This window comes from Melozone crissalis, unplaced genomic scaffold (assembly GCF_028551555.1).
Source record: "Melozone crissalis strain CALT ecotype California unplaced genomic scaffold, PUWL_Pcris_2 ptg000150l_1, whole genome shotgun sequence".
NCBI lineage: Eukaryota > Metazoa > Chordata > Aves > Passeriformes > Passerellidae > Melozone > Melozone crissalis.
Window position 1 is genome coordinate 110,019 of NW_026535921.1, and position 25,342 is coordinate 135,360.

The 25,342-nt window shown below is 57.1% G+C and overlaps 3 protein-coding genes across 5 annotated transcripts in view; 2 read left to right on the forward strand and 1 right to left on the reverse strand.

Annotated features, from left to right (window-relative positions):
• Positions 1–738: 738 nt before the first annotated feature.
• Positions 739–11,757, forward strand: FNDC4 (fibronectin type III domain containing 4). 2 transcript variants are annotated; one of them, XM_054293441.1, is made up of 6 exons: positions 739–855; positions 6,486–6,601; positions 7,093–7,297; positions 8,133–8,222; positions 9,442–9,575; positions 10,526–11,757. In XM_054293441.1, exons 1-6 carry the CDS (start codon positions 783–785, stop codon positions 10,559–10,561), a joined length of 654 nt encoding a protein of 217 aa, XP_054149416.1. In that variant the 5' UTR covers positions 739–782; the 3' UTR covers positions 10,562–11,757. The 2 variants fall into 2 exon arrangements, with proteins under 2 accessions (XP_054149416.1, XP_054149417.1); XM_054293442.1 differs by having other exon boundaries at positions 10,529–11,757.
• Positions 11,758–13,669: 1,912 nt separating this feature from the next.
• On the reverse strand, positions 13,670–20,398 carry LOC128948671 (low density lipoprotein receptor adapter protein 1-like). The gene is given in 9 exon segments (XM_054293440.1): positions 13,670–13,857; positions 13,860–14,097; positions 15,225–15,274; positions 16,168–16,280; positions 16,632–16,704; positions 17,016–17,130; positions 17,983–18,095; positions 18,574–18,716; positions 20,314–20,398. Coding segments are annotated over 9 exon segments (1,026 nt in total). The 3' UTR covers positions 13,670–13,761.
• Positions 20,399–20,862: 464 nt separating this feature from the next.
• The window catches only part of IFT172 (intraflagellar transport 172), a 50,593-nt gene continuing 46,113 nt past the window's right edge, over positions 20,863–25,342 (forward strand). For both annotated transcript variants that reach the window (XM_054293459.1, XM_054293460.1), the window contains exons 1-6: positions 20,863–20,942; positions 21,406–21,549; positions 21,653–21,765; positions 22,241–22,280; positions 24,819–24,884; positions 25,261–25,340. In XM_054293459.1, coding sequence (XP_054149434.1) covers positions 20,904–20,942; positions 21,406–21,549; positions 21,653–21,765; positions 22,241–22,280; positions 24,819–24,884; positions 25,261–25,340 — 482 coding nt within the window. In that variant the 5' untranslated portion in view covers positions 20,863–20,903. The remainder of the gene's footprint in view (positions 20,943–21,405; positions 21,550–21,652; positions 21,766–22,240; positions 22,281–24,818; positions 24,885–25,260; positions 25,341–25,342) is intronic.

The window sequence follows — 25,342 nt, forward strand, 5'->3', positions numbered from 1 at the left end:
GGTCAGAGCGCCCGCAGGTGCAGAGGAGCTGTGGGAGAGTGCCGGGGGCACCAGCCCGAATGTCGGCATCTGCTGGTGACCAGCAGCGGCGACACCGGTGCTGCTCGCTGCCCACGCCAGGACACGCGTGCTGCGTGCCCGCTGTCGAGCCTCCCGTGACGGGGCTGCCGGCGGTGCAGCACGGGAGGAGCCGGCACCGGGGGTTACCGGCGGTGCAGCACGGAAGGAGCCGGCACCGGGGCTGCCGGCGGTGCAGCACGGGAGGAGCCGGCACCGGCGGTTACCGGCGGTGCAGCACGGGAGGAGCCGGCACCGGGGCTGCCGGCGGTGCAGCACGGGAGGAGCCGGCACCGGGGTTACCGGCGGTGCAGCACGGGAGGAGCCGGCACTGGGGATGCCGGCGGTGCAGCACGGGGAGAGCGGACGCTCGGGGCTGCCGGGGGTGCAGCCTGTGGCGGGGCGTTGAGGGTTACCGGAGAACGATACCGGCAGCGGCGCTGGCGGTTCCGGGGCTCCGCTGATCGGGCGGGGGCGGTGCCGGCGGTGCCGGGGTACGGCGGGGGGCTGGGGGCGGTGCCGGCCGCTCCGGGGCACGGCCGAGAGGCGGCGCCGGAGCCGCCGCGGTGCCGGAGCCGCTGCGGTGCCGCTCGGGGGCGGGCCGGGCCCGGCGGCCGTTCCGCCCCCCCGCGCTGCGGCCGGGGCTCGGCCCCGCTCCGTCCCGCGGTGCAGGGAGCCGGGCCGGTGCCAGGGCCGCGCCCGGCCGGGCCGCAGCCCCCGCCGCCATGGCTCGAGTCTCGGCGATGATCAGCCCGGTGCTGGTGCTCTTCGGCTGCGACCTGTGCTTCGTGCGAGCCAGTAAGTGCGGCCGGGCCGGGAGGGCGCCGGGGCTGCCGGGCGGCGACACCGTGCCGGACACCCCGGGGGCTGCGGTCATCGCCGCACGCCCCCGCCGGCCTCTCTGCATTCCCGGCGTGGCCTTTGCCGCGATCCCCGAGGGCTCCTCGGGTACCCCGCGGCCTCCGAGTCCCCTCCCCGGGGCACGGCCGCTGCCGCGCTGCCCTTCCCGGGGCTCCCGCGGCTGGGAACGGGCGCTCTGCCCCGAGGGAGCTCCTGCCCTGGGCACGGACGCTCCGGGCTGCGGCGGGCTGGGGCCGGCCGGGTGGCGGGGATCCTGTCCCTTGCTGCCGGTGTTTGCTGGAACATCGAGCTCCGCGCACCCGAGGTACCGCTGTCCTTGTGTCCTTTGACTCGCCGGGATGGCCTCTGTCAGCAGCCGCTTCCTGCTGTCTGCTTGCCCCTCGACAGGTCACTGAGATATCAAATCGAATTGTGAGTACCGGACGTGTTCTGCTACATTCTGCCGTGTTGCAGAACGCGTACTGACGGATTCAGGAGGAGATGCAATCAGGGATGTTAAAAAGGGGCCACTTATTTTTAGATGTGCAGTCTGGTGCTTACTCCCTGCTGCAGCAGTAAGTTGGGCAAACATCTGAGTGCCCTTGAGCAGCAGCCCCAAGGGCATGGGCCGGGGGGCAGGGTGGCCCACTCTCCGGATCACAGCAGGATGGCGAGGGCACCGGTGGAGACGTGCCCCATCCCTCATGCCTCTGCAGCACCACATGTGCCAGCATCCCTCGGGAAGGATATCTGTCCGGCCCCTTTGCTGACCCATGGAGCTGGGATGCATGGCATATCTGGCCCCATGTCCAGCTGCCCACCACCCATCCCTCCCAGTGCCCTCTGGCCATCCCTATCCAGCACAGGCTGCAGTGCTGCTAGCTCCTGTACACAGCCCAGTTCTTCCCATCCCTTCATCAGGCCCAGAAGGAGCATGCTGCTGTACAGACAGCACAAAACCTGTGCCAGGCCTTAAGTTAGTGACTGTGCTTTCTGTGGGGGTACCCCTTTTGTAATATGGCTTCAATAAAAAGTGAAGCTGGATAATTTATCAGTGATGTAGAATTATTAGCAGTTAATGCATTGAGATAAACAGTGGCACACTTTTCCCAGAGAGCCCAGCAGCGTCTTGACTTTATAGCCAGGATGTGTTGGTTTCAGAGAGCATGCTTTTGGGAGCCCTTGCATTCACAGACCTTTATGGCAAGAGCTTTGGCACAAAACTGCTCTGATCTCAGCTGCAGAACAGGCTGAACAGTATTAGATGCAATGTGGGGATTATACACAAAGCTTTGTCCTTTGGAGGTCTTATAACAGCTTTGAGGTGTCATCTTGAATTTCATAGAATCCCGGGATGGTGTGGTTTGGAAGGGACCTTAAAGCCCATCTCATTCCACCCCCTTGGTATGGGCAATGGCAGCTTCCACCACACCGAGGTGCTCCAAGCCCCGTCCAGTCTGGCCTTGACACTTTCAGGGATCCAGGGGCAGCTGCGACTTCTCTGGACAGCCCGTGCCAGGACAGGACCTCACCACCCTCACAGGGAACGATTTCTTTCCAATATCCCATCTAACCCTGGCCTCTGTCAGTGAAAAGCCATCCCCTTCTTGTCCTGTCACTTTGTCCAAAGTCCCTCTCCAGTTCTCTTGGAGCCCCTTTAGGCACCGGAAAGTGCTCCAATATCTTAACACAGCATTCTCTCTGGGGTGAAAAACCTCAGTTCTCCCAGTCTCTCTCCAGAGCAGAGGTGATTTGGATTAGACATTGCTCTGTGTATCTAGGGTGAACTTCCCACGTTTTGACTTCTGAGGCTTCTTGTCTTATCTCTTCCTGACGGATGTGCAAATCCCATGTGCTCAGAAGTGTATTTTCTGCAGCTCATTCAGCATCAAAGTGATCAAGGCACACTGGTTGTTGTAATGCAGAGCTGTAGCCTTGACACCAGGTGTCCTGTCACACAGGCCCTGCTGGCCTGGGTGTGCACCAGGTGTGCTCAGGTGCGTGGGGTGTGGTGCATTGACAAGCCATGTGCGTGGTGGCTCCGCTATGCCCCCATGTCCTCTCACCTTCTGCTACTGGTGAGTGACAGTCCCTGCACAGGGCCTGTGCAAACTCTGGCTAAATACAGCTGGAGCGCTTGTCACACCCGTGTGGACTCAGCAGAATGGTTTGTGGATTGGTGCAGTGCCTTTGTTCTCAAATCATCAAGTGACTCAGTTTCAGGGCAGCAGCCCCAGTCTGAAAACCTCAGCTGGGACAGGCTGAGCACCTCACAGAAGCCTAGAAAATTCTTGAGCAGAGCTGGACAGCTGCTACAAACTCCATCCACAAACTCCTGGTCGCAGAGATGTCAGACCCCATCTTTAATTTCCTCACGTACACTTAGAGGTTGGTAGTCAAACTGCCCCCATCACGCATATTCAGGACTTTTAAAATGTGTTAGATATAAAAAAAAAAAAAACAAACACCTAATTCATTACTATGGATGTATCCTGTGAAGCACAATGTCCTGTTCTTATCCCGAGGCCAGCTGGCAGGGTCTGGTCATATCCATGGTATTAAACTCACAAGTTCCAAAGAGGGAGGCATGTCAGTGCTACTGGTGAGGAATGGTTTTCTGGCTTGTCCATGCCCAAGAGTGCTTTGGGCACATACTTGCTGTTGCAGACCAAATCAGATCTTGGACCAGTCTCCACCCCTGGATTCTTGGGCTGTTCTGACCCCATTATGTCTGCTAGCACAAACCTAGCTAGCAACCTAACTAGTGGTAACCTGGGACAAGTGTTGTTATGCTTGCAGAGACGCAGAAATGTGCAGCCCCCCATAGAGCCCCTCATGGAAATGCCTGTGCCTGGGACAGCCCAGGCAGGGGGCAGCTGTTTGCATGCTGACAGGGTGCTCCTGAACTCAGCTGTGGGCTGTGCAGCTGACCCGACCTCAGCCTGACCCCAAAATCCAGGCAATGATGGAAAATGTCCCAGTGGGAAAGAACCTGGGGGTGCTGGTTGACAGCAGTTAAACATGATCTGGCCAAGAAAGCTGAGAGCATCCTCCTTGTGGCAGCAATAGTGTAGCAGCAGGAGCAGGGCAGTGACATTCCCCCTGTGCTGGACACTGCTGAGGTGCCTCAAATCCTGGCCACTCACATCAAGACAGACATTGAGGGGCTGAGCGTGTCCGGGGAGGGGAACAGAGCTGGGGAAGGGACTGAAGCACAGGTCTCATGGGTGGCTGAGGGAGCTGGGGGAACTCAAACTGGATAAAAGGAAGCTCGAGGGGGGACCTTCTCATTCTCTGCAACTCCTTGACAGGATGCTGGAGACAGGAGGGAGGTTAGGCTGTGCTTCCAGAGAACAGCGACAGGACAAGGGGAAATGGCCTCAAGCTGTGCCAGGGCAGGTTCAGATTGGATATTGGGAACAATTCCTTCACTGAAAGAGTGGTTAAGCACTGGACAGGCAGTCCAGGACAGTGGTGGATTCGTCACCCCTGGAAGTGTTCAAGAAATGACTGGACGTGACACTTTGCAATATGGTTTCGTGGGCATGGGGTGATGCAGTCAAAGGTTGGAGTTGATGATCTTGGAGGTCTTTTCCAACCACAGTGATTCTCTAATTTAATCTACAGGAAGCTCAGCTCCTGTGCTGACAGTGTACCTACACCAGGCAATGGACAAGGCTGGGTCTGCAGTTTTGTTCAGCCTGTTCTGCTGTTGGCTCATAGGCAAGCAAGGTGTGCATGCAGACAAGACTTGGAGATTCCCTCCCTCTCATAGGTTCTATAGAGATTCCCTCCCTCTCAGAGGTTAGTGATGAAGCAGATCCCCACGGGCAAAACTCTATACAGACATGCTCTTTGTGGGATAAAGAATGTTTGAGTGTATCTTTGAATCCTTTCCACTTTTCCAGACTCGTTTTCTGAAGGAGAAAATCAGAACACTGTGGTGTCCTTATCTTTGGCAACCCTCTCTTCTGGTGTTGTGTCAAACTTCTGGAGACACACTCAGTCCCATGGTCTCTCTTAGAACATGTTTTCTGGGCTCTCCTCTCTGTTTTAATTGCCCCTGGCAGACCACAAGCCTGAATTTCTCAGAGTGGGAACCAAGCCTTCCTCTGGTTTGATCCAAAGCTGGGTATATTCAGATGTGAATGAATGCACTTAAACAGCTGGCCTGCAAAAATTGCCTTTTTTGCAGTCACTCTAACTGGGGTTGTTGCTGGTGTCACAGTTGTGCTTTCTCTTGTTCTCAGGTGCCCCCTGGAACTCTTTTTCTGTATAAATCACAGCACTGACCCTGTAGCCCTAGGTGCTATGCTGGCAGCTTGTAGAAGGGCACTGACTTGGATGTGGGGAGTTGGAACACACAAACAGCAGCTTCAGTGTCTTTCATGTGCTCCTGTGTCTAACTTCCAGACAAAGCTTGGCTTTGTGTGCAGGACTGTGTGGGATCCTGTTGTGCTCTCAGTGGTGTGAAATCTCAAAGTGGCCATGGTGCAGACCATGAGTCAGTCAGGTCAGCTTGCCATAGAACGGCAATGGCCAAGCATTGCTGCCAGCTTTGCAGCCAATGGCCTTGCACTGCTGGTGATGCCTAAGATTATTGGAGTTTTATATTTTTCATGTCTTTGTGGCTATGTAGATTGTTAATGCATGGTTGTAGCTTCTAGTACTTTTCCTATCTTTCTTCCCCACATGTAAGAACACTAAGCTAACCTTATAAATACATTCCTAAAAATACTGTTTTGTCTTATTCCAAGAAGAGAGACAGCTACAAGGACGTTGTGTTTTTCAACCACAATCTGGACCAGGCATAACAAAAGTGGGGCAAGAGAAACTTCTGGACTCCTTCCAGTGGGGCAGGACCCCAGGAATTACTACCTAACCAACCAACCTTTTAATTGGACAGTATATGATAAGTATACTAATTGACTAACCTTACAAAAATTGTAGCATTACTATACCATGTGCGATTTTCACAACACTGTGTGCCTGAAACCTTCAAGTAAAGGTTTGCTTATATATTCACTCTTAAAGTTGTTGGGAAGATCTATTTTCCAGGCATTACGGGGACAGCCAGCTCTGCCTTTGGCATTGGCCTTCTCCCATGCCCTGGAGCAAGGAGTAATTCCGGGCAGAGGAGATGCCTAGATTGAGTGTAGAGTGTGTCTATTCCAAGGTGCCCCATTTTTCTGTCACAATCAATATATCACCCCTGTGTCTGGGCTGCTTCCTATGCAGTTCTGGGTGGTGCGCCAGGCATTTGTGGCATGCCCATCTGTGGGACAGCCCCAGAGCTCTGCACCTGCACACTCCTCATGCACAGAGTGGGCACTGCCTGCCAGCCCAGGAAGCACCGTGCTGTGCATGTTTTGCTGCTGGCAGGGCTCAGGCTTCCCCATCTGCTGTGCCACTCATCTCCTGGGGCCGGGTTCACCAGGGAAGGTTTCCCTGTAGCCCTAGCCAATGTGCTGCCATTGGCAGGTGTGGGAGAGGCCCCAGGGTGATGTGCAGGGCCGAGTGCCTGTCCTGAGACATCTTCTTTTGCCTCTTTCCTGTGCCTCACCACGGTCCATGCCTGGCTCACCCAGACAGGCCACCGTCCCCTGTCAATGTGACTGTGACGCAGCTGAAGGCGAACTCTGCCACAGTCTCCTGGGACGTACCAGAAGGAGATGTGGTCATCGGCTACGCCATTCTCCAGCAGGTATCCAGCATCTGTCCCAGGGGCCTGGGGACACTGATTACCAGCATGCTCCCATGTCAGTCCTTTTGCCGCACTCTGGGGCTCCTCTGCCCGAGGACAGCTCTGCTGCTGAGCAGCCCTTGCCAGGGTGCCCCACGTGAGCCATCCATCCTGGTGGAAGGCAGAAGACTGTGGGCTGCATTGGGTATAGTCCCTCCAATAGTTTCCCTGGGATTTCTCTAGGTAAGGATGGTGCTTTGGCCATGACATAACCCTTCTTTGCTTCCCTTGCCCCACCTATGCAGCCCTGGGTGATGGTGGCCTCTCCAGGGAGGTGCCTGGCTCTCAGGCCATGCAGGCATGCTGAATAGGCAGTGCTGGCCAGTGTGGCCCACCCTGGGCTGGATGGTTGCCTGGGAAGGGAGGAGTGAGGCACAGCCCTGCAGCTGGGGGGCTGTGCCTGGTGCAGCTGGCAGCAGCCTCCCAGGGGTGACAGCTCTTCCCTCTGGCAGAGGCAGGATGGGCAGATGCAGCGCTTCATCCGGGAGGTGAACACCACCAACCGTGCCTGTGTGCTGTGGGACCTGGCAGAGGATGCTGACTACATCATCCAGGTGCAGAGCATTGGCCTGTATGGGGAGAGCCAGGCTAGCAAGCGTGTCCACTTCCGCACCCTGAAGGAGACCGACCGCCTGCCTTCCAACAGCTCCAACCAAGGTGAGGCACCTCCTTCCAGCCTGACCAGGTGCTGCTGCTGGGGCCACACCTGGAGGCCTGTACAGCAGATGGGCAGGGATTCTGCAACCAGTGAGGAAGGTGCTGCACTGAGCAGCAGGCTGCTGGGGACACACAGGGTTGTACAGGCTGCTGTCGTGTCCACTGTGTGTCCATGATAATGTCCCCAAGTAGTTTGCAGCCCTCCTGTCTCAGGTCTTGGCACCTATTCATCTAGGCAGACTGGCCAGGACAGCTGCTGGGGCCTGCCCAGCTGCTGCCTGTAGGAAACTCAGTACTGAACAGACACTCAGATCTCCCAGTCTGCAGGCTACCCAAGGACAAATGACAGAGTGTGTGGTCTCCTTTGCTACTCATGTCTGTGTGGCCTTGGGGTTGCCTACATGCTGGTCCATGAGAGAGCATCAGGAATCCAAGAGAGATGATGCCCCATGGAGGGCACGGCAGTCTGTCTCCAGCACTAACCATGAGAGGGGTCCTGAGTATGGCAGGGCAAGCAGATGGCTGCCTTTCCTCAGAACTTCTGTGTTAAACTGACCTCACCTACCCTGTTTGCTGTGTAGAGAGAGACCTTAAGGCATTGCTCGGTCCCTACATGAACCTAAACAGGCCTTGGAATCCCTGACTGCCTTTGTAGCAAGGATGTTCTGTTTGACCCAGGAAGGCCACAGGATGCATGTCTTCTCCCCATACAGGGTGTCGTCCCACACCCTTCCTTGTTTGGGGGAGGTGGGCTTCTCTGCTTTGGGGTCTCTCAAATCCCACTACAGTGGGAGGGTATCTGCTGCCAGCCCTGCTTGGGGTCTGTTCTCTGCAGGTGACATCACCATGGAGGGGCTGGACAAAGACCGGCAGCTGCAGACAGGCGAGATTATCATCATTGTGGCTGTGCTGCTCATGTGGGCAGGTGAGTGCCACAAGCAGCGTTCTGGCGGGCTGAGGCAAAGTTACAGTCCATGGTTCACAAAGAGGATGTGGCTCACGAGAGTGCAGAGGCACATTGCTGAGGGTCTGGCACCCTTCCTCGTCAGTCCCTTGAGAATCTGTAGGTGCTGGGGTAAAAGGAGCAACCACAGGCACTGCTCAGCAGTAATGGCCTGGAGTATGTTGAAGAGCAGGAGACAGAATGGGACCTGGAATTACAGGGTGGGAGCATCCCAGCTGACAGTGACCATTGAGTTGCTTGGGCCTTAGATGTCGTGACTGATAACAGTACTTCACTAGCTGGTGGAGGCTATGCCTCAGTCTGCTAAAGCTGCAGAGTGGGTGCTTTGCTCCTGTATAGCACAGCGAAAGCCAGTGCAGGCAGGGGCTGCCCTGGGAGCATGGCAGCCTAGGAGGTAAGTCAGCTCCTGACTTGTCACATACAGCTGCTGTGAATGGGAAGTCATTGATCCCCCACTCCCTCCCCAGTAAATGTGGATTTTGTAGTGGCATCTTGCAGAAATTTCTCGTTGCCCTGGCCTTGACACTTTCCTAGAGCACTGGGAAAAAAATGCAAGATGACTGCTGGTAGTTTACACCTGGCCCAGGTTGATGTGTACCAGCTGGGAGGAGTCAGGCCCGGTCTGTGTGTGCCTGTGTGTTACCGCACACACACTGGGGGTGAGTGAGTCCAGCATGGTCACCCCTAGGGCCATTGCTCCAGACTCCTGTGCCCAGGGTTCCCAGGTGTGGCACATGCTGCTTGGGATGCACGCTGTGAAAGCATTACAGAGGGACTGAGCCCACAGCCAGTTTGCATAGACAAGGGCTGGCTTTTGTGAGGGTCACAAGCACCAGCTCAGTAACTTTAGTGCCTTGCTGGAGGCACTCCAAAAGCCACACAGCTGCCCACCGACCTCACTGTCCCTGTCTGAGTGCCTCAGCATCTGCCTTTGGTGAGTGCTGAGCACCTCACGTGTGGCCCAATGGCCTTAGCCACATCCGTGCCCATCTGCCCAAGGAAGCTGGCCTGGCCACACGTGCAGAGGTACCTGGGGTGGTGCAGGCTGATGCAGGTGGGGGTGTGGGTTTGCAGCACCCCAAGGAGCCCTGGGCACACCTGCCCTGCAGCTGGGATGCTGTGGGGAGGGCAGACAGGCAGGCACTGCGAGGGATCCTTCATGGAGTGTGTCTTTGGGCAGCGGTGATCGCCCTGTTCTGCAGACAGTATGATATCATCAAGGATAATGACTCCAACAACAACAAGGAGAAGACAAAGCCCTCCTCAGAGCACAGCACGCCAGAGCGGCCGAGTGGGGGGCTGCTGCGGAGCAAGGTGAGTGGGGAGGGCTGCCAGCAGGGGTGGCACGGGGCTGCCTGTCTGCTGGGGCTTGCAGCCTGCACAGAGTCTGCCTCTCTCCAGGAATGGAAACGCCCCAGCTTGTGCTCTCACCCCAAAGACTGAGGACTTTTAGGGTTCAGTGAGCCCTGGTCTCTGGGGCAGTGTGTGTACCCCATGGGTGATTGCAGGAGAAACACTGGAAGAGACAACAAGGTGTAACAGCTGGGATGGCTCTTGCACTGCAGGGTGGTACCTGACCTCTGACTGTAACAGAGCCTTCATCATGCCCCTCCAAGACTGCACCTCTCCTGCACACACGGACAAATGGACACGCTAGGCAGCTGTTCTCATGGTTCCTGCACTGGTCTGTCACTGCTCCCTTTCTGCCTTCACTGCAGCTGGCTCTGAGTCATCAGCACACAAGTCATTGCAGAGCCCCTTCCTCACGCTGATGAAGTGCTGTGCCAGGCTGTGGATGGGGAGGGAGCAGTACCTTCATCTGGCTGTTCCCTCAGCATCTGACATTTCTCCCTTTGTTACCTGCCAAAGACAGTGATTTATAGCCCAAATGCTCTAATGGGACCATATGTTAGGGTTTTGTTTGTGTTTCATCTGCTGCCTCTGTCAAGGGTGAGAACTCCCCTCACTGTGTTGACTGACTGCCCCACTGAATCCACATCTTGGTTTCCAGCAGATGTCAGGAGCAGAAACTTCCTATTTGGACTTCAAATCCCCAGTTCCCCTCCTCCAGATTTTTCAGCTTGCTGATTACCCTTTGCTAGGAGATCTCTCCTCTTGGATCCCTACTCCAAAGTGACCCTGCTCTGTTGAGGTCTGCTGGTCTTGATGCCTGCTGCAGGCTGAGGGGCTCTGACATAGGGTGTGATCCCAGGGGTGCAGCAAAGCAGGTTCTTAAAGTCTTAAAGCAGATTTTTCTCTCATAGAAGAAATCTCCCTCGGTCAATATCATTGAGGTGTAAGTGCAACACCAGCTCTGCAGTCTGGGATCTCGGGTGTCCTGCCAGAGCCACAGCAGGCCTTGGAAGAAGAGGCAGCACCAGGCACGCCGCCTGGAACTCAGCATGCGACGATCCACGTACCAGAACTCCCGCTTTCCTGAGGGCACCTGTCTGCGGATGTGCATGGAGCCGGCTCCCAGCCATGCATGCAGAGCGTGGCCCTGCCCGTCCTACCCGGCCCTCCTCCCCTCCGGGGGAAGCATGACCGTGAGGATGGGTGGGAGGGAGCCAGGGGGAGCCGATGGGCTGAGGCACGGGCCTGAGGGGAGCCCATGGCTCTGTGCACCGCCTCGGCCTAGGCCCGGGCTGCAGCTGAGGCACTGCATGGCTGCCCGGCACAGGGGCAGACCTTGCTCTCAGCTGCCCGTTTGGCCTTGGGGCTGCTGTAGAGAGCAGGAGCTGCTCCCCTCAGGGCCCCGGGGCTGCAGAAGCAGGGCGGTGCAGGCACTGCCCAGCACTGCTGGGAGAGCTGCGGCCTGTAGGAGGGCTTGGTTTGTCTGTGGGGCCGGGCCCAGCCAGCTCCGGGGATGAGTGGATTGCTGCTGGAGAACAGGGCTCCGCTGTACCCTGTCACGGCTGTGCAGGGCCTTCAAATTCTCTGTCTACTGCAGAGGACAACGACACGAGGGACGATGAGGGGCTGGTGCTGTCACAGTGCCTGGCAGCCCGCAGAGCCCGCAGCAGGGCAGGCAGTGCAGGGCAGCGGGAGCGGGCACTGTCAGGGCATGGCTGTGGCTGCGCTGTGTCCCCACAAGGGCTCGGTGCTGGCACATTCAGGCTGCTTGAGGGGAGCTGCAAAGAATTTTCTGAGCAGCATGGTGCCTGTGCTGCCTGGAGGAGACAAAGCGGTGAGGCCTGCAAGGTCTCAGTTGGAGGGAATGGGGTGAAACGAGGAAGCTCCCTGCTGCCCTGGCTGCTGCTCTCCCTCCATGCTCTGCTCTGCAGCCTGCCACAGACAGGCTCTGCAGCCCTGGACTCAAGCATCACAGGATCCAGTGTCTTCCAGGAATAAATCTCCCAGTAAAAGCACTTTCAGGACTTTTCCTTCCAGGTGCTGCTCAGCTCCTGCTGCAGGACTAGGTGGGGAAGGAACAGGATAAGCAACTCCTGTGGCAGGGTCTTTTCAATAAAAGCATCCTGGCTCAAAGGCAGCATCAGAGCTTCAGGTCTCTGTGTACGTCCACGCATGAACAAGTTCTTGAATGCGCGTATCCTAGCCCATAAGAGATCTGCTCCTGCATGCTGTGAAAGGGCTGGAGGTCTCTATGGTCACCTCGCACCCCCTGGCCCTCGAGGGAGAGCTGCTGCTGCAGGCTGGGCCCTGTGGTGCTGCTGGAGCAGCTGCAGGCTGTCCCACTGAGGGTGACATCATGGCTGCTTCTCTGCAGAGAGCAGACACATCCCAGCAGCAGGGCCGAGAAGGGCGACAGGGTCTGACCCCAACAGGCCGCTCCCTGCTCGGGTGAGGAGAGGGGTACCTGAGGAGCAACAGCACCATGGTAGTGGGATGCAGCTGCTGCTGGACTGTGACCTGGGCTGCAGGGAGCATGGCCACAGCTCCGGAGACACAAACGCCTTGTTTTGCCTGCTAGCTTTTTGTAAGGAGGTACATTAGAAAAACTAGGGCTCTCAGGGAAATACAAGAGTTTTAAGAATGTTCTAGTGCCCTGGAAAATGTTTAGAAGTTCTGTCTTGGAAAGTCATAGCAGACATGCCTGCTATCATGAGATTTTTTAGCCAGGCCAGAGGCACACACAAAGAATCACAAAGGGTCAGACTGTGTAGCAGAGGTGAGGAACTAGGGCAGGCACAAAAAACCATCAAAATGCAGAGGTTTTGACCAAATAAGAAAAGGAACACAATTCTGACATTAAATGTAAAATCAGGGTTTGTTGTTGAGGAAAAAGCTCTTTCCCTCTAAAAAACCCAAAAAACCCAACCCAACAAAAAAACCCCAAACCAAACCCCAACTCACCACTTCTTCTCAGACTATGGCTGTGCATGAGGGCAGGGAAGTGCAGAAAGGAGTGCTGGAAGCTGAGGGTCTGACAATGGCCTGCTCACCCTGACAAGTTATGTGTTGCTCTGTACTCCCAGGTGAGGGAGAAAGGCATGAAACCACATTCAATATGCAAAACCTCAAGTGAAAAAAACCATGCACAGCTCCTGAGTGGACCATGGCACCTCAGGCCTCCCCAGTGCCTATGGCACTTGCTGGGAGCCTGGCGCTGCCACCCCACCTGCAGCCAGCCAGCAGTGCCCAGCTGGGCTGAGCTCTCCGTGCCACCAGCCTGAGAGGGGCAGCTGTGCAGAGATATGACAGGAACCCAGCAGTGAGGGGCTTGGCCAGAACACAGCTCCAACCTGGCACTTGCCAAAGAAACTAGACATGCTGCAGCCTCCCCTGTGCCATCTGGGAAGGAAACCAAGCCTGTGGCTTGCCTCTGTAGAGCACAGCTGGGGTGCAGCAGGGCAGAGACACTTCAGAGCAGCTGGCACACAAGGGCTTGTGCCTGCCCTGACCTCAGTGTGGTCAGCATCAACTCCTGTCAGTGCAGGTGACATTCACAGGTGCTCAAGACACCAGGGCAGCACAGCCTGAACCTGCTCTTCCCAAGTCACAAAGGCACCCTGGGGCCTGGCAGCCCTCAGTACAAGGAGGAACTGCTCCCTCAGGGCTTGCAGCCAAGGAAGATGTGGGAGTTCCAGGCTCCATGAGCTTGGGGCACAGCAACCCTCACCACAGGCAGTGCAGGAGACACAGTGCCCTGCATGCTTATGCATGGTGCCTATCCAGCACTCAAACCCAAATGACAATAGTAAAAAACTCAGTTTATTTCTCTCTAAAGGCAGAGCAGCTTTCCTTTAAAAACCAGGTCATTTCACTTGTGAGAGGGTGTGGGGCTGAACTGCAGGGGAAAGGCCTTCATCACACACTGCTCCAGGCCAAGAGGTTTTGCTCCCTGAGGGTGTACACTGCCTGCATCAGGCAGGCTCAGTGCAGGGCAGCCTGCACAGCCTGGCAGTGAGCAGAGCCATGTGTACACTGCCTGCATCAGGCAGGCTCAGAGCATGCAGGGCAGCCTGTATGGCCTGGCAGTGAGCAGAGCGAGGAGCATGGGTCCCTGCCCCAGCTGGGAGCAGCTGCAGCTCCAGGCGGTTCATGCAGGCGGCACAGGACGAGGAGCAGGTGCTGCAGGCTGTGCACTCCACGGCAGCAGTGCCAGCAGCCCCCGTGCCAGCAGGGCGGTGCCAGGTGGCAGCAGGCACTGGCTGGCCCAGGTGCAGGCACAGGGTGAATCCTGAGTGGCTGGTCCGTTGTTGCAGAGGTTTGGCTTAGCCCAGGGGAGCACTCGGGCCAGCAGCAGTCCTGGTGCCGGTGCTGGGGGAGCCTCCAGCCCCTCCCAGCCCCGTCCAGCTGAGCGGGGGCGGCCCCAGGTGGCAGCACAGCAGCTGTGCCCGAGGAGAGCTCGATGGGGGCACAAGAGGTAGTATTCCTGAAAAGGGAGAGAAAGGAAGACATGCACCGTAAGGTGTACAGCTGGGAGCCCAGCACAGCCTGCAAAGGGAAGCAGATGTTCCCAGGCGAGCATCAGCCCCACCTTGCCTTACAGAGGACACGCTGGGGGATGAGCCAATGCAGCACTGAAAAACTTACCTGCTGGGCTGTGGAGTCCCCTCCCCAGCTCCTCCATGCTGCTTTGGAAGAGAACACAGCATCCATCATACCCCAAGCATGGCCTCCTGAGAGACACGGCATGCTCACGGCCCTGGCACGGCAGGAATGGCACAGCAGCAGCAGGCACTGGGGGTGCAGAAGGCCCTAAGCCCCCTTGCTACCAAACCCTCCTCCCAGGCCAGCCTGTCCCGAGATTGCAAAGCCATATCTCCTTCCCATCAGGAGCTCCATGTCCAAAGGGCTGGTGTTTCAATGGGCTACACATACAGCTCCAGCCTGTGCACACACTGGCTCCCGGGTGACACTGGCTCAAGCCAAGCTCACACAGGCCAGACCCAGCTGGGGGCCCACTGCATGTACATGGAGAACAGCCATGATGGAATGAGCCTCACAGGCCCACCACCCACACGTCTGCAGACCTGCAGGTTAATCCTCTGCTGCTGGACTGTTCCATCAGCTCCTCCCCAGCACAGCACACACACCATCAAGCTCAGCCCACAGCCCCATTCCATGCAGAAGTCAGCATGACCCAGCCTCAATCCAGGTCCAACCCCCAGGGAAATCAGTGAGTGAGAGAAGAGGGACAACTGAGTCCCCTATGAGAGGCATGCCTGGACAGGCTGGCCTCATCAAAAACTGGCAGAAACAGAGTAAGAAACATCTCTGGGTGCATCCTGGGGCACAGCATCTGTATCCCAAATCTCTGCTGCAAAAGCTGGACTGCATGGTCTGTTCCTCCACCACTCAACCCTCTGTTCACTCGAGCTCTCAGCGGATAGAAGCAGAAAAATACCAGGAAGTTTCCCCCTTGGTTCCATACAGCTCTCCTCCATGATCCCACCATACCCACGGCTCAAGCAGCTCCCCTTGCACGGGGCACAGAGAAGGAGACAAGAGAGGCTTCATCAGAGAGATCCCTGAATACAAGCAGCAGCTCACACCTACCCAGGCAAGGTTTCACAGACATTATCATCTTCCTCCTCCTCTTCCTCCTCCTGGCAAGCAAACAAACAAAAACCCACCATGACATCCCATTGCACGGGCAGGTCTCTGCCAGGAGTGAGGCTGGGCCCCTGCACAAGACAGTCACTACCAGGCACAGTACAAAGGTTTCCCACAAGCAGTGAGGGACAGACTGGAGTGCTGGGTTGCCAGAACCCTCTGGGCTCGGGCACACAAGGACAGACAGGCCACAGCTCATCCCACATCCCCTCCAGGTGCAAAGCCCCAAACACAAGGTATGAGCATGGACCATGCTGACAGAGCTGCTCATACAGTGCACCTCTGCCCAGGGACAGTGGTGGGTGGTGAGTGGGCACACCCTGCAGCTGGAGGGGCAGGCAGAGACCACCAGGAGCAGGCTGTGCACAGCTACAACCCCAAGCACTGCCAGGCTGGACTCACACTGGAAGCATGAGGCCAAGGACCAAGCATCCAGATGTTCCCAGACAGGGATGTAGTGAGACCAGTATGACAATGCTCCAAGTGCTGTGGCCATGCAGGAGGTGCAGTGCAGATGGGCTGGGCTGAGCCTTAGCCCAGGCTGGCAGGATGATGGTCCTCTCCTTCAGAGGCAGCTCTCACCCCAGCCATGACACCAAGTGTGCAGCCCAGGTGCCAGGTCCCTGTGTGACAGGGCCAGCAGAGCAGGGCTGAGGCTGCAGCAGTGCTGGGCCTGACAGCAGAGCTCCTGGAGCACAGACACCAACCAAGGAACTGCCCCTGTTTGAGCACAGTGCACCTCCTCACATCAGGCTGCCACAGGCGACAGGGGCTGTGCAGGTATCAGCAGGGCTCTGGGAGGAGCAGGGAGCTGCAGAGGGGTCACTCTGTCCCTGCCCTAATTGCAGACAGCCCTCAGCACGGGCCTGACTTGCACATACTGTACCCCAAAGTGGTGTGTGAAGGGAGCTCTCCCTGGGGGGGCCGGCTCACGGGCTCTGCCGGCCTCACTGCTCTCCAAGACACAGGAAGGGTGTAGGGGCTGATCCTGCCTAGAGCCTGGCACGGGGCAAAAGCAGCAGAGTTAGTGCCTGCAACCTGCAGAAAGCCCAGCTGGGAATGTACAGGCAGGACTGTGGGTGAGGAACAAGGAATCCCTGCTGTGCTGGCGAGCAAACAAAGGTGAGGGGTCACTGCTCAGGCCAGGTACCAGCAGCCCTGAGCTGGGCTACAGCTCAGGCCATGCACAGCAGCTCAGCATAGAGAGCAGCTACACCTTCCAGCCCAGCTGAAGATGGGGAAACGGCAGAGGACACCACCATAGGAACAACATTCTCCCTGCCTGGTTTCACCAGAGAGACACTGATTCCACAGCTATGCAGTGACATACATCTGAGAAATTCCTCCTACCTGCATGTGTTGCTTCCCAGAGATCCAGTGCCATCTGAAAGGCCTGGGCCACAGTCAGAGTCACAGCCTGGGCCTATGTACATGAAAGAGAGGGAATGCCTGCTTCCACCTGGGCCCTCAATGCAAGATAACATTCAGATGGAAGGCCAGAGCTCAGTTCTCTGTCTGTCTGCCCCTGGGGGCCAGCACCTCCAAGAGCAGACCCTCAGGAGCCGGGACAGGAAAGCCCCTTTGCTCAGTGCCTGCCTGTGCAGCACATGGGTACACCTGATCCCTGCCTCCAAACCCAGCTGAGGCTCTCCCCTTCTCTCGCTGAGGGGAAGAAAGCAGGACGTTGCTCCCACCCACACCTCATGGAGCCAAGAGCAGAAGGTAAGTGCTTACAATCTTCTTCTTGGGTGAGAGGAAGGCATGGCACTCCAGTGCCCCGCTCTCCTGGCTCTGGGCAACATAAGCAAAGACTTTGTTCTGCAGCTTGTCTGTTGTGCAGTAGGAGATCCTGTGGGCAGAGAGGAGCTGTGAGGACAATCCAGGACGTTGGCATGGCACTTCTGCTGCACTCCCAGGACATCAGCAAGCACTGCTGACAACCTGAGGCTTTCACCTGCCCAAGCTGACCAGGCAGGCCAAGCCCCCAGCAAGGGCCAGAGGCTGCCTGGTGCCTGCAGCAGGTAAGAGATCACTGCATCCACAGGCACTCCCTCTGTGCTATCCCCGAGTGCCCTGCAGTTTTCTGAAGCACACTCCACGCAGTGTGTGAATTCAGGCACTGGGACAAGAGGAGCACAGAAGGGTGGGCCATTGCCTCCCAGGACACAGCTGAGGGCCAGGCAGAGACATGTCCTGTCTCTGCTCCCCATTTGGCCACCAGACTGCACACTTGCTGCCCCTCACACCCAGCACCCACAGACACCCAACCCAGCCAAAGGACGAGCGGCAGCAGGAGAAATCAACATCAGTTCTCACAGCAATTGCCTTTAGCCTGTCTAATAAGCTGCAGCCAGAAGGATGGAACCATGGCAGTGGAGGCAGACATGCAGTCCTGTCCTAACTGTGGGGCCTTCCAATCACAAGCCTCAAAATCCTGCTGAATGCCAGAATAGAGAGGCAGGGCACAGGGAGATGGTGGATGGGGTGATGAACTCAAGAGCACCCAGGGCCCTGCCTACACTCAGCCTCAGGCAGTGCTGGGAGCACAGCACAGAGAGGGCACAGGCCTCAGGGACCAAGGAAAGACCTAAGCTTGAAGGTACTGCTGACACAAGGCCCAGCCCTCCCCGGCTTCTCAAATTCCCATCAGTCTTCAGCTGGCTGCTGGGGAACACCCAGCCCATACCCGTGACATGCCCACCTGTAGATGGAGATGTTCTCCACCATCTCCTTAGTGTCTGCATCCTGCAGTGAGATGCCCCTTGGAGACACAGTCAGAATCACCTTCTGAAACTTGCGAGCTCCAACCCGTGCCTGGCAGTGGAAAAACACCAGCAATCTCTGCAAACCTGGCAAGGGTCTTCACCCACAGACTCTGCACAGTATCACTCACTTGGATACTCGCTGCAAAGGCTCCTGCTGTAGGATGGGACAGCAGAGCCTGGCAATGAGGCATGCCCTGCACAGAACACTCTTCAAACCTGTTTACCCTACTGCCACACACACAGGGAGGGACAGACCCCATTCCTCCCAGTACCTCACCCTTCTGTCTGTGCCGTGGCAGGCACAGCTCTGCTCCCAGCCAGGCCCAGGTGTGGGAGCAGGTGGCTGGGGCTGTCCTGCAGGAGGACAGCTTCCCCACAGCAAACAGGCAGACACCAGCAGCCTCCTGCATGCCACCCTCCTCTTGGGAAGGGCACAGCCCCTCACTGGAGCTCAGGGCTAGGTCACAGACACTTCCCTGTGCAGGGGCTGGGCCCTGACCCCACACACCAGGGCCCCAGGGTCTCACCGTGGCCACGATCCTGCGGATGGCAGCAGCAGCCATGTCTTCTCCTTTTGGTTTTTCTACCAGCGTCATGCCCAGATACTTGAGGGTGAAGCACATTCCCTCAAGCAGGGGCTCCTGCATATCAGCCCAGCTCTCAGGAAGCTCTGCAAAGACAAAAGCGCTCAGAAGCCATGTGCCAGCAGCCCCACAGCCACCCCACCCATGGATCCAGCAGCAGTGTTGCTTTCTGCCCCCAGCGGGATCACTCCTGGCTCTGTGACACTCTTATAAGGGGAACAGAAGGAGTGGGCAGTTCACCCTTGAAGCTTTAGTCCTCTAGCCCTGGAAGTCCAGGCTCTGTCAGCACTGACAGACAGTTCCTGCATATCTGCACAGGGCTGAGGATGCTGCAGCCCTCACTGCTGTGTGCAAAAACCTTGCATTCCTGGGTCTCACCTGCTTCATTACAAACAAAATGTTCTCTGTAGTGCATTCATCTCAGCCACCTGAGTTGCTGGCACACCTGAAGAGCAGCAGCATTCACTGCCACGCTCAGATCAAAATCCCCAGGCTGGCCCAGTGTAAGCAAAGCCAAACCCCTTGGCATCTCACCTGCAGCAGCAGGGTGCCAGGGCAGGGGCAGCTCAGTCAGCACTTGTGGTCCCAGCTGGGATGACTGGGGAGCAACTGCATCACAGATGCTTTGTTAAGAAAGAGATGGGAATTGCCAAAGCATGTACAGTTCACACTAAGCTAATACTTTTCAGGGTTATTTTCACCTCTTCCCTGGGATTTGTTCCCTGAGAATTACTGGCACACTTGCAGAAGGGTCCAACTCATAATTGGAATAATCTGAACCCACAGGGAAATCAAGAGACCTTATTTGCACAGCATACTCTTCCGCAAGTGACAACTATCAAGGAAGCTGCCTGGTGCCATGCAGGCACCAGTGACCTCCACCCTGGGCAGTAGGACCCTGTGCCACTCCAAACTCTGAGGACAGTCCATGTATACCAGGCCTGCCAGGGCAAGTGCTGGTGCTCCACCAAAGCCTTGGGCAGCTGCTGAGAACAGCCAAACACAGCCCTGCTGTGCCACAGGGTACCTGCAGGGTCACAGGATTATGGAATCATGGAACGGTTTGGGTGGGAAAGGACCTTAAAGCTCATCCAGTTTCACTCCCGCAGGCAGGACACCTTCCACTAGACCAGCTTGCTCCAAGTCCCGTCCAACCTAGCCTTGAATGCTTCCAGGCATGTGTCATGGGTCGGTCTCGGATCTTGCCAGGCCGCGGAGAGCAGGGGCTGGCCTGGCACGCTGGCAGAGAGCCAGGCGTGGCACACAGGCACAGAGCCAGGCGTGGCAGCCCGAGGGGCCCGAGGAGCTCCCCGGTGCAGTGCAGCGTGTTCCAGCGCCTGGCACGGCCGCCCAGGCCCGTCAGCCCCCGGCGCGGGCGGCCTCGATTCACAAGTGGGGCAGGAGGCGCCAGCGCGGGGAGCGGGGCAGGGAGAGCTCGGCCAGGAGCGGCAGCGCTCGGTGCCCGGCCGGCAGCGCTCCGGCCCCTGCGGCCGGATCCCCGCTCCCCTAACCCGACTACCCCGACTGCCCCTACGGCCGCTCCGCCCCCCAGCCCTCCCGGCCCCTCGCACTGCCCGGCCGCAGGCAGGGGCCGCATTCCGAGCCCGACCGCGCCGAGCTGCGGGCTCCCCGCCCGGAGCGATGCCCGGCCCCGCACCCGCACCCGCACCCGTCCGCACTCACTGCGCCGCCGGCGGAGACCCAGACCGTGCCGAGCGAGGCGCGGGCTCCGCAGCACGGCGCGCCCCGCCGCCCGCAGCGCCTCCATGGCAGAGCCGGGATCGAGCCGAGCCGAGCCGATCCCTGCCGGTGCGCGGGGGGCCGGTCCCGCGGGCTCGAGCCAAGCCGAGCCGAGCCGATCCCTGCCGGTGCGCGGGGAGCCGGTCCCGCGGGCTCGAGCCGAGCCGAGCCGATCCCTGCCGGTGCGCGGGGGGCCAGTCCCGCGGGCTCGAGCCGAGCCGAGCCGAGCCGAGCCGATCCCTGCCGGTGCGCGGGGAGCCGGTCCCGCGGGCTCGAGCCGAGCCGAGCCGATCCCTGCCGGTGCGCGGGGGGCCGGTCCCGCGGGCTCGAGCCGAGCCGAGCCGAGCCGAGCCGATCCCTGCCGGTGCGCGGGGGGCCGGTCCCGCGGGCTCGACGCGCTCGCGTCAGCGCGGCGGAGGCGGCGGGGTTGCCACGGCAGCGGGGGCGGGGCGAGGCGGGCTCCGCGGCGGCGGCGGAGCGGGCCCGTGGGACGCTGTGGGACCGGCCCGGGCCCGGGCCCGGCGGAGGGCGCGATGCAGCTGCGGCACGTGCGGACCCTGCTGGCCCCGCAGGTCGGACCGGGCCGGGCTGGGGGGGATCGAGCCGCGGGGGAGCGGGCCGGGCCAGGTCGGGTCGGGGAGAGCGGCCCTGGCCGCCCTGGGGCGCGTAGCGGCGACGCTGAGGCTGTAGTGTGCCCGCTGAGCCGTGTGTGCCCGCTGGGGCTCGGTGTGTGCCCGCTGGGGCTCGGTGTGTGCCCACCGAGCCGTGTGTGCCCGCTAAACCCTATGTGTGCCCGCTGAGCCGTGTGTGCCCGCTGAGCCGTGTGTGTCCGCTGGGCTCATTGTGTGCCCGCTGAGCTGTGTGTGCCCGCTGAGCCGTGTGTGCCCGCTGGGGCTCGCTGAGTGCCCGCTAAGCTGTCTCGTGTGTGCCCGCTGAGCCGTGTGTGCCCGCTAAGCCATCCTATGTGTGCCCTTTGAGCCGTGTGTGCCCGCTAAGCCATCCTGTGTGTGCCCGCTGAGCCGTGTGTGCCCGCAGGACGGGACGGCGCGGGTGACCTGCATGGCCTGGTCCGCCAGCAGTGCCCGCTTCGCTGTGTGCACTGCGGAGCGCGTGGTGCTGCTCTACGACGAGCAGGGCGAGCGGCGCGACAAGTTCTCCACCAAGCCGGCGGACGCCAAGGTGAGCGGGGCCGGGCCGGGCTGGGCATGGGCCGGGCATGGGCCGGGCAGCGCTGGGGCAGGCAGGGGCGGCCTCCCCACGGTCACACCGAGCCTCTCCGCAGTACGGCAGAAAGAGCTACGTGGTCAAAGGCATGGCCTTCTCCCCGGACTCCACTAAACTGGCCATCGGGCAGACGGACAACGTTGTCTACGTGTACAGGATCGGCGAGGAGTGGTGAGTATGCAGCGGGGTCCAGCATGCTCCGTTCTTAGCCTGATCCTCACCCTGGCACATGCTGCAGTGCCCATCACCCGGCCCCAGGGAGCCACACAGGTGTCCGTGGGGAGCAGCAGGTGAGGTGTCCTCGGCAGGGCCCTTATCGAGCTCGGGCTGTGCATGCAGCTAGCTGGAGCCTGTGTTGCCATCATGTGTCACAGCTGTGCAGCGATGGCACACATCTGGCCCACTGCAGCCTCATCTGCTGGCAGGAGTTGTGCTAACGGTACTCAGAAGGGCAGTTCATCAGGAGTTTGGAGGCTCAGACTCTAGGGATCTTTTTGGTTTTTTGCCTAAAGTTGTGATAGACTAGCAGCCCACAAGATTTCAATGGACTGTGTTTGGCAATGTCAAACCAGACTGCGTATAAAGAGTAGGGTGATCAGAATGTTTAGGGTTGCTGATAGTAATTTTTGTTTCTGTTTTTCTGTAGGGGTGACAAGAAGGTGATATGCAACAAGTTCATCCAAACGGTGAGACCCAGACTTCTGTTTGACTTCATTTTCTCCAGCATGTGTAGCAAAAGACAATGAGAGGTCTCTCTGCTCATACTCACAGGTGTACTTGGCCAAACTGTACTTGACCTTTAAAGGATCTCTAAATTCTGAGGCACATATTGCTCATCAAGCTCCAGAGGTGTCCTAATGCCTGGGTACAATGGACTAAATTGTTGAACAATCAATGCAGTCAGTTACAACACTTTGGGGACTACTTTAGGCATCAATCGACAGACTGTTTTAAGGGAGTTGAAAGGGAAAGATATGCGACACTCAGAGCCCAACTATTTTTCCCAGGTTTGCAGTTCTAAACTCCAGGATGCCTTATTAAGCAAAATGTAAAGTGTGCAGAATTCAAACTGTGCAATTTCCACATGCTCAATTGCCTCAGGTTTATGATTTCTGTCTGGTTTGCTCCTTGGCCACCTCTGTGTTGTGCTGCTCTGGCCTGGCCTGCCTGTGTCACAGAGCAGCCTGCCCAGTAGGTGTTTGCCAGGGCTTGCCCTGAGATCTGGCTGGAAAAGGCAAAGGTGTTATGAATTCCTTGCACAGAAAGCCATCAGAGTGAGAAAATACAGTGCACTGACTGCTTCTACCTTCAGAGGCAAAAGTCCAGCAGCTGCCCCAGGCTTTCCAGGCAAGTGCCATCACCACATAGTCTCTATGTCACCAAGAAAGTTCTCTGCAGGGTAGAAGGAATCATCCTTCATGTCCAAATCCCCAGAAGACATAGAGCTGCTCCAGGTGGAGTTGCTGGAGTCTGTGCCAGGCTTTCTCAAGCTGTCTCTCAGGTGAAGGGTGGCCTCAGCCTCTGGGTGGAAAGCTTTCATCTCAGGGTTGGGTCATGGCCTGCCACCGTGGCTGCTCTGGCTGCTGCAGGGAGCCTGGGGAGTTCTCTGTCTGTGGCAGGAAAGCTGCTTGCTGCTCAGCCTCTGTTTTGTCTGCAGTTGAGCTGCTGCACCGAGTGGTCATGAGAATAGTGTCATGAGGAAAAGACAGCAACAGGGCCTTGGTGTCCATTTGTCCCTTTGCTGAGCAGGGTGGCCATCCCAGGTGTGGGCACATTTGGCCTCCCCGCAGAGCTCTTTCCTTGTGTGCTGCTTGCTGCCTGCCCCTCCAGCTGCCAGTCCAGGGGGGTCTGCTCACCTCTCACAAGCTCAGATGCTGTGCAGGGCACATGTACAGGATTTTGTATTCTAAATGTAGAAATTCAGTATTTTTTTCTGTCATTTCTCATTTACTCATGCCTTTTCTATCATTTGTAACACATTAAATCCTTTATTTTTTTTCTGATGCTGTTTGTCTGGGGGTTTGCCACCGTGTTTGGCTTTCTCCTGTAACTAAATACTGTTATTTACAAATTTTTGAAATGTTCAGTCAATATGGGAGGTCATTTATTGAGCCCTTTCCCTCTCCTGCCTCTGGGCCCTCTCACACACAGTGATCCCAGGGGGTGCTCACACTGGCAAGCCAAGCCTCCTGCAGAGGGCCAGGAGGACAAACAACGAGCACATCACCACTGTGTGAGGCTGGTTCCCAAGCTTCTCTTGTGTTAGAGTGGAAAATAAGCCTGACAGATAATGGGGGAAACACACAAATTCCTGGGAAACAGTGGTAATGAAAATGGGTCTTGGTCATTTAAATTGTGAACAGTTTGGTTACCTTGAGACATTTTGTTGTCTGATTGTAGCTGTGTTTGCTGATGTGAATGATCACAGCAGGGATGGAAGATGAGATAAATAAATGAGGAATGAGTAAATGCTGATATGTATCTTAAGCAGTCTCACATGCTTAAAATGGGACAGAGAGCCAGTGAGGCTGGTGCTGGTGGCAAACACCATCCTTCTTACTGACTGAAGTTCTGCAGGGTAGATGTGAAGGGCTTTCCTAAACTTTCTTGGCCCTCTTACAGCTGGGTTTTGTGGTCAGCTTTGTTCATTCTGACTCCACCTCAGATTTTGAGAATACCTTTGGTTTGGATTTAATGAGCCTGTTTCTACCTGGCCTGCTTGGAGCATCTAATCACCATCTTACTCGTCAATGAAAAAACAAACACTGTTTCTTATTCATCAAATAAAGATCCAATGGACAAGTGTTCTCATAGCTATTACAGAAGTTGTCACAGTGAAATTATTTTTATATTTTATACTTGTTGCGAAAAACCTTTTAAAACATCCATGATTTTATACATTCACCGATAGCATGTGGCAAGCCAAGCACTGCTCAGTAAGTAGTGCTCACAAAAGAGCTCCAAACTGAGCACATCCCTGTAACATTTTTGCCCTCCCATAGTCCTCCTGTACTCAGTTACTTTGTCCCAGCTCTCTTTTATCTAGTTTGAGCTTCAGCATGAAGTGAGATTTGTCCAGTATCTTCAGCTAGTGTAAGGCCTGTCCACATGCCCCATCTGTCCTGCCTGAACAGTGTCTGTTCATGAACTGTTTTAGGTGGCAGTGGGGCAGGGAGCTGGGTAGGGTGGAGCTCTCACCTCTCTTTTCACCTCCTCCTTTGCAGAGTGCTGTGACCTGCTTATTGTGGCCGGCAGAGAATATCATTGTCTTTGGTCTTGCTGAAGGAAAGGTAGAGAAACTTGTTGTTTGAGTGACTTTCTTTCCCTTGCGGGGGCTGTCAGGGTCTGCCAGTGGCTGGGCTGGGGGGTAGGAGCCATCCCTGGGTGCCCCAGTAACAGCAGCAGAGGGATTACACTGTGGACTTGAATTTTCTGGGTCACATTTAGTCCCTGGAGGTTCTACTGGATCTCTTGGATCCAAACTTTTCTAGAAATGTAGAAATGTGATTCCAGCTATTCCTCTTCTATAACATACTGGGAGTCAGTGAGCTTCCTGTGATTTCTTTCCCTGATAGTGAACAAGGAAACCTCTGGGAACATCACTTACACTGGGGGAGATCCACATTCTACCGATGGCAGCAACACTGCTCATTTTCTCTTTCTCAGGTTCGTTTAGCAAATACAAAGAACAACAAGTCTTCCACCATCTATGGGACAGATTCCTACGTGGTCTCACTAACTTCCAAGT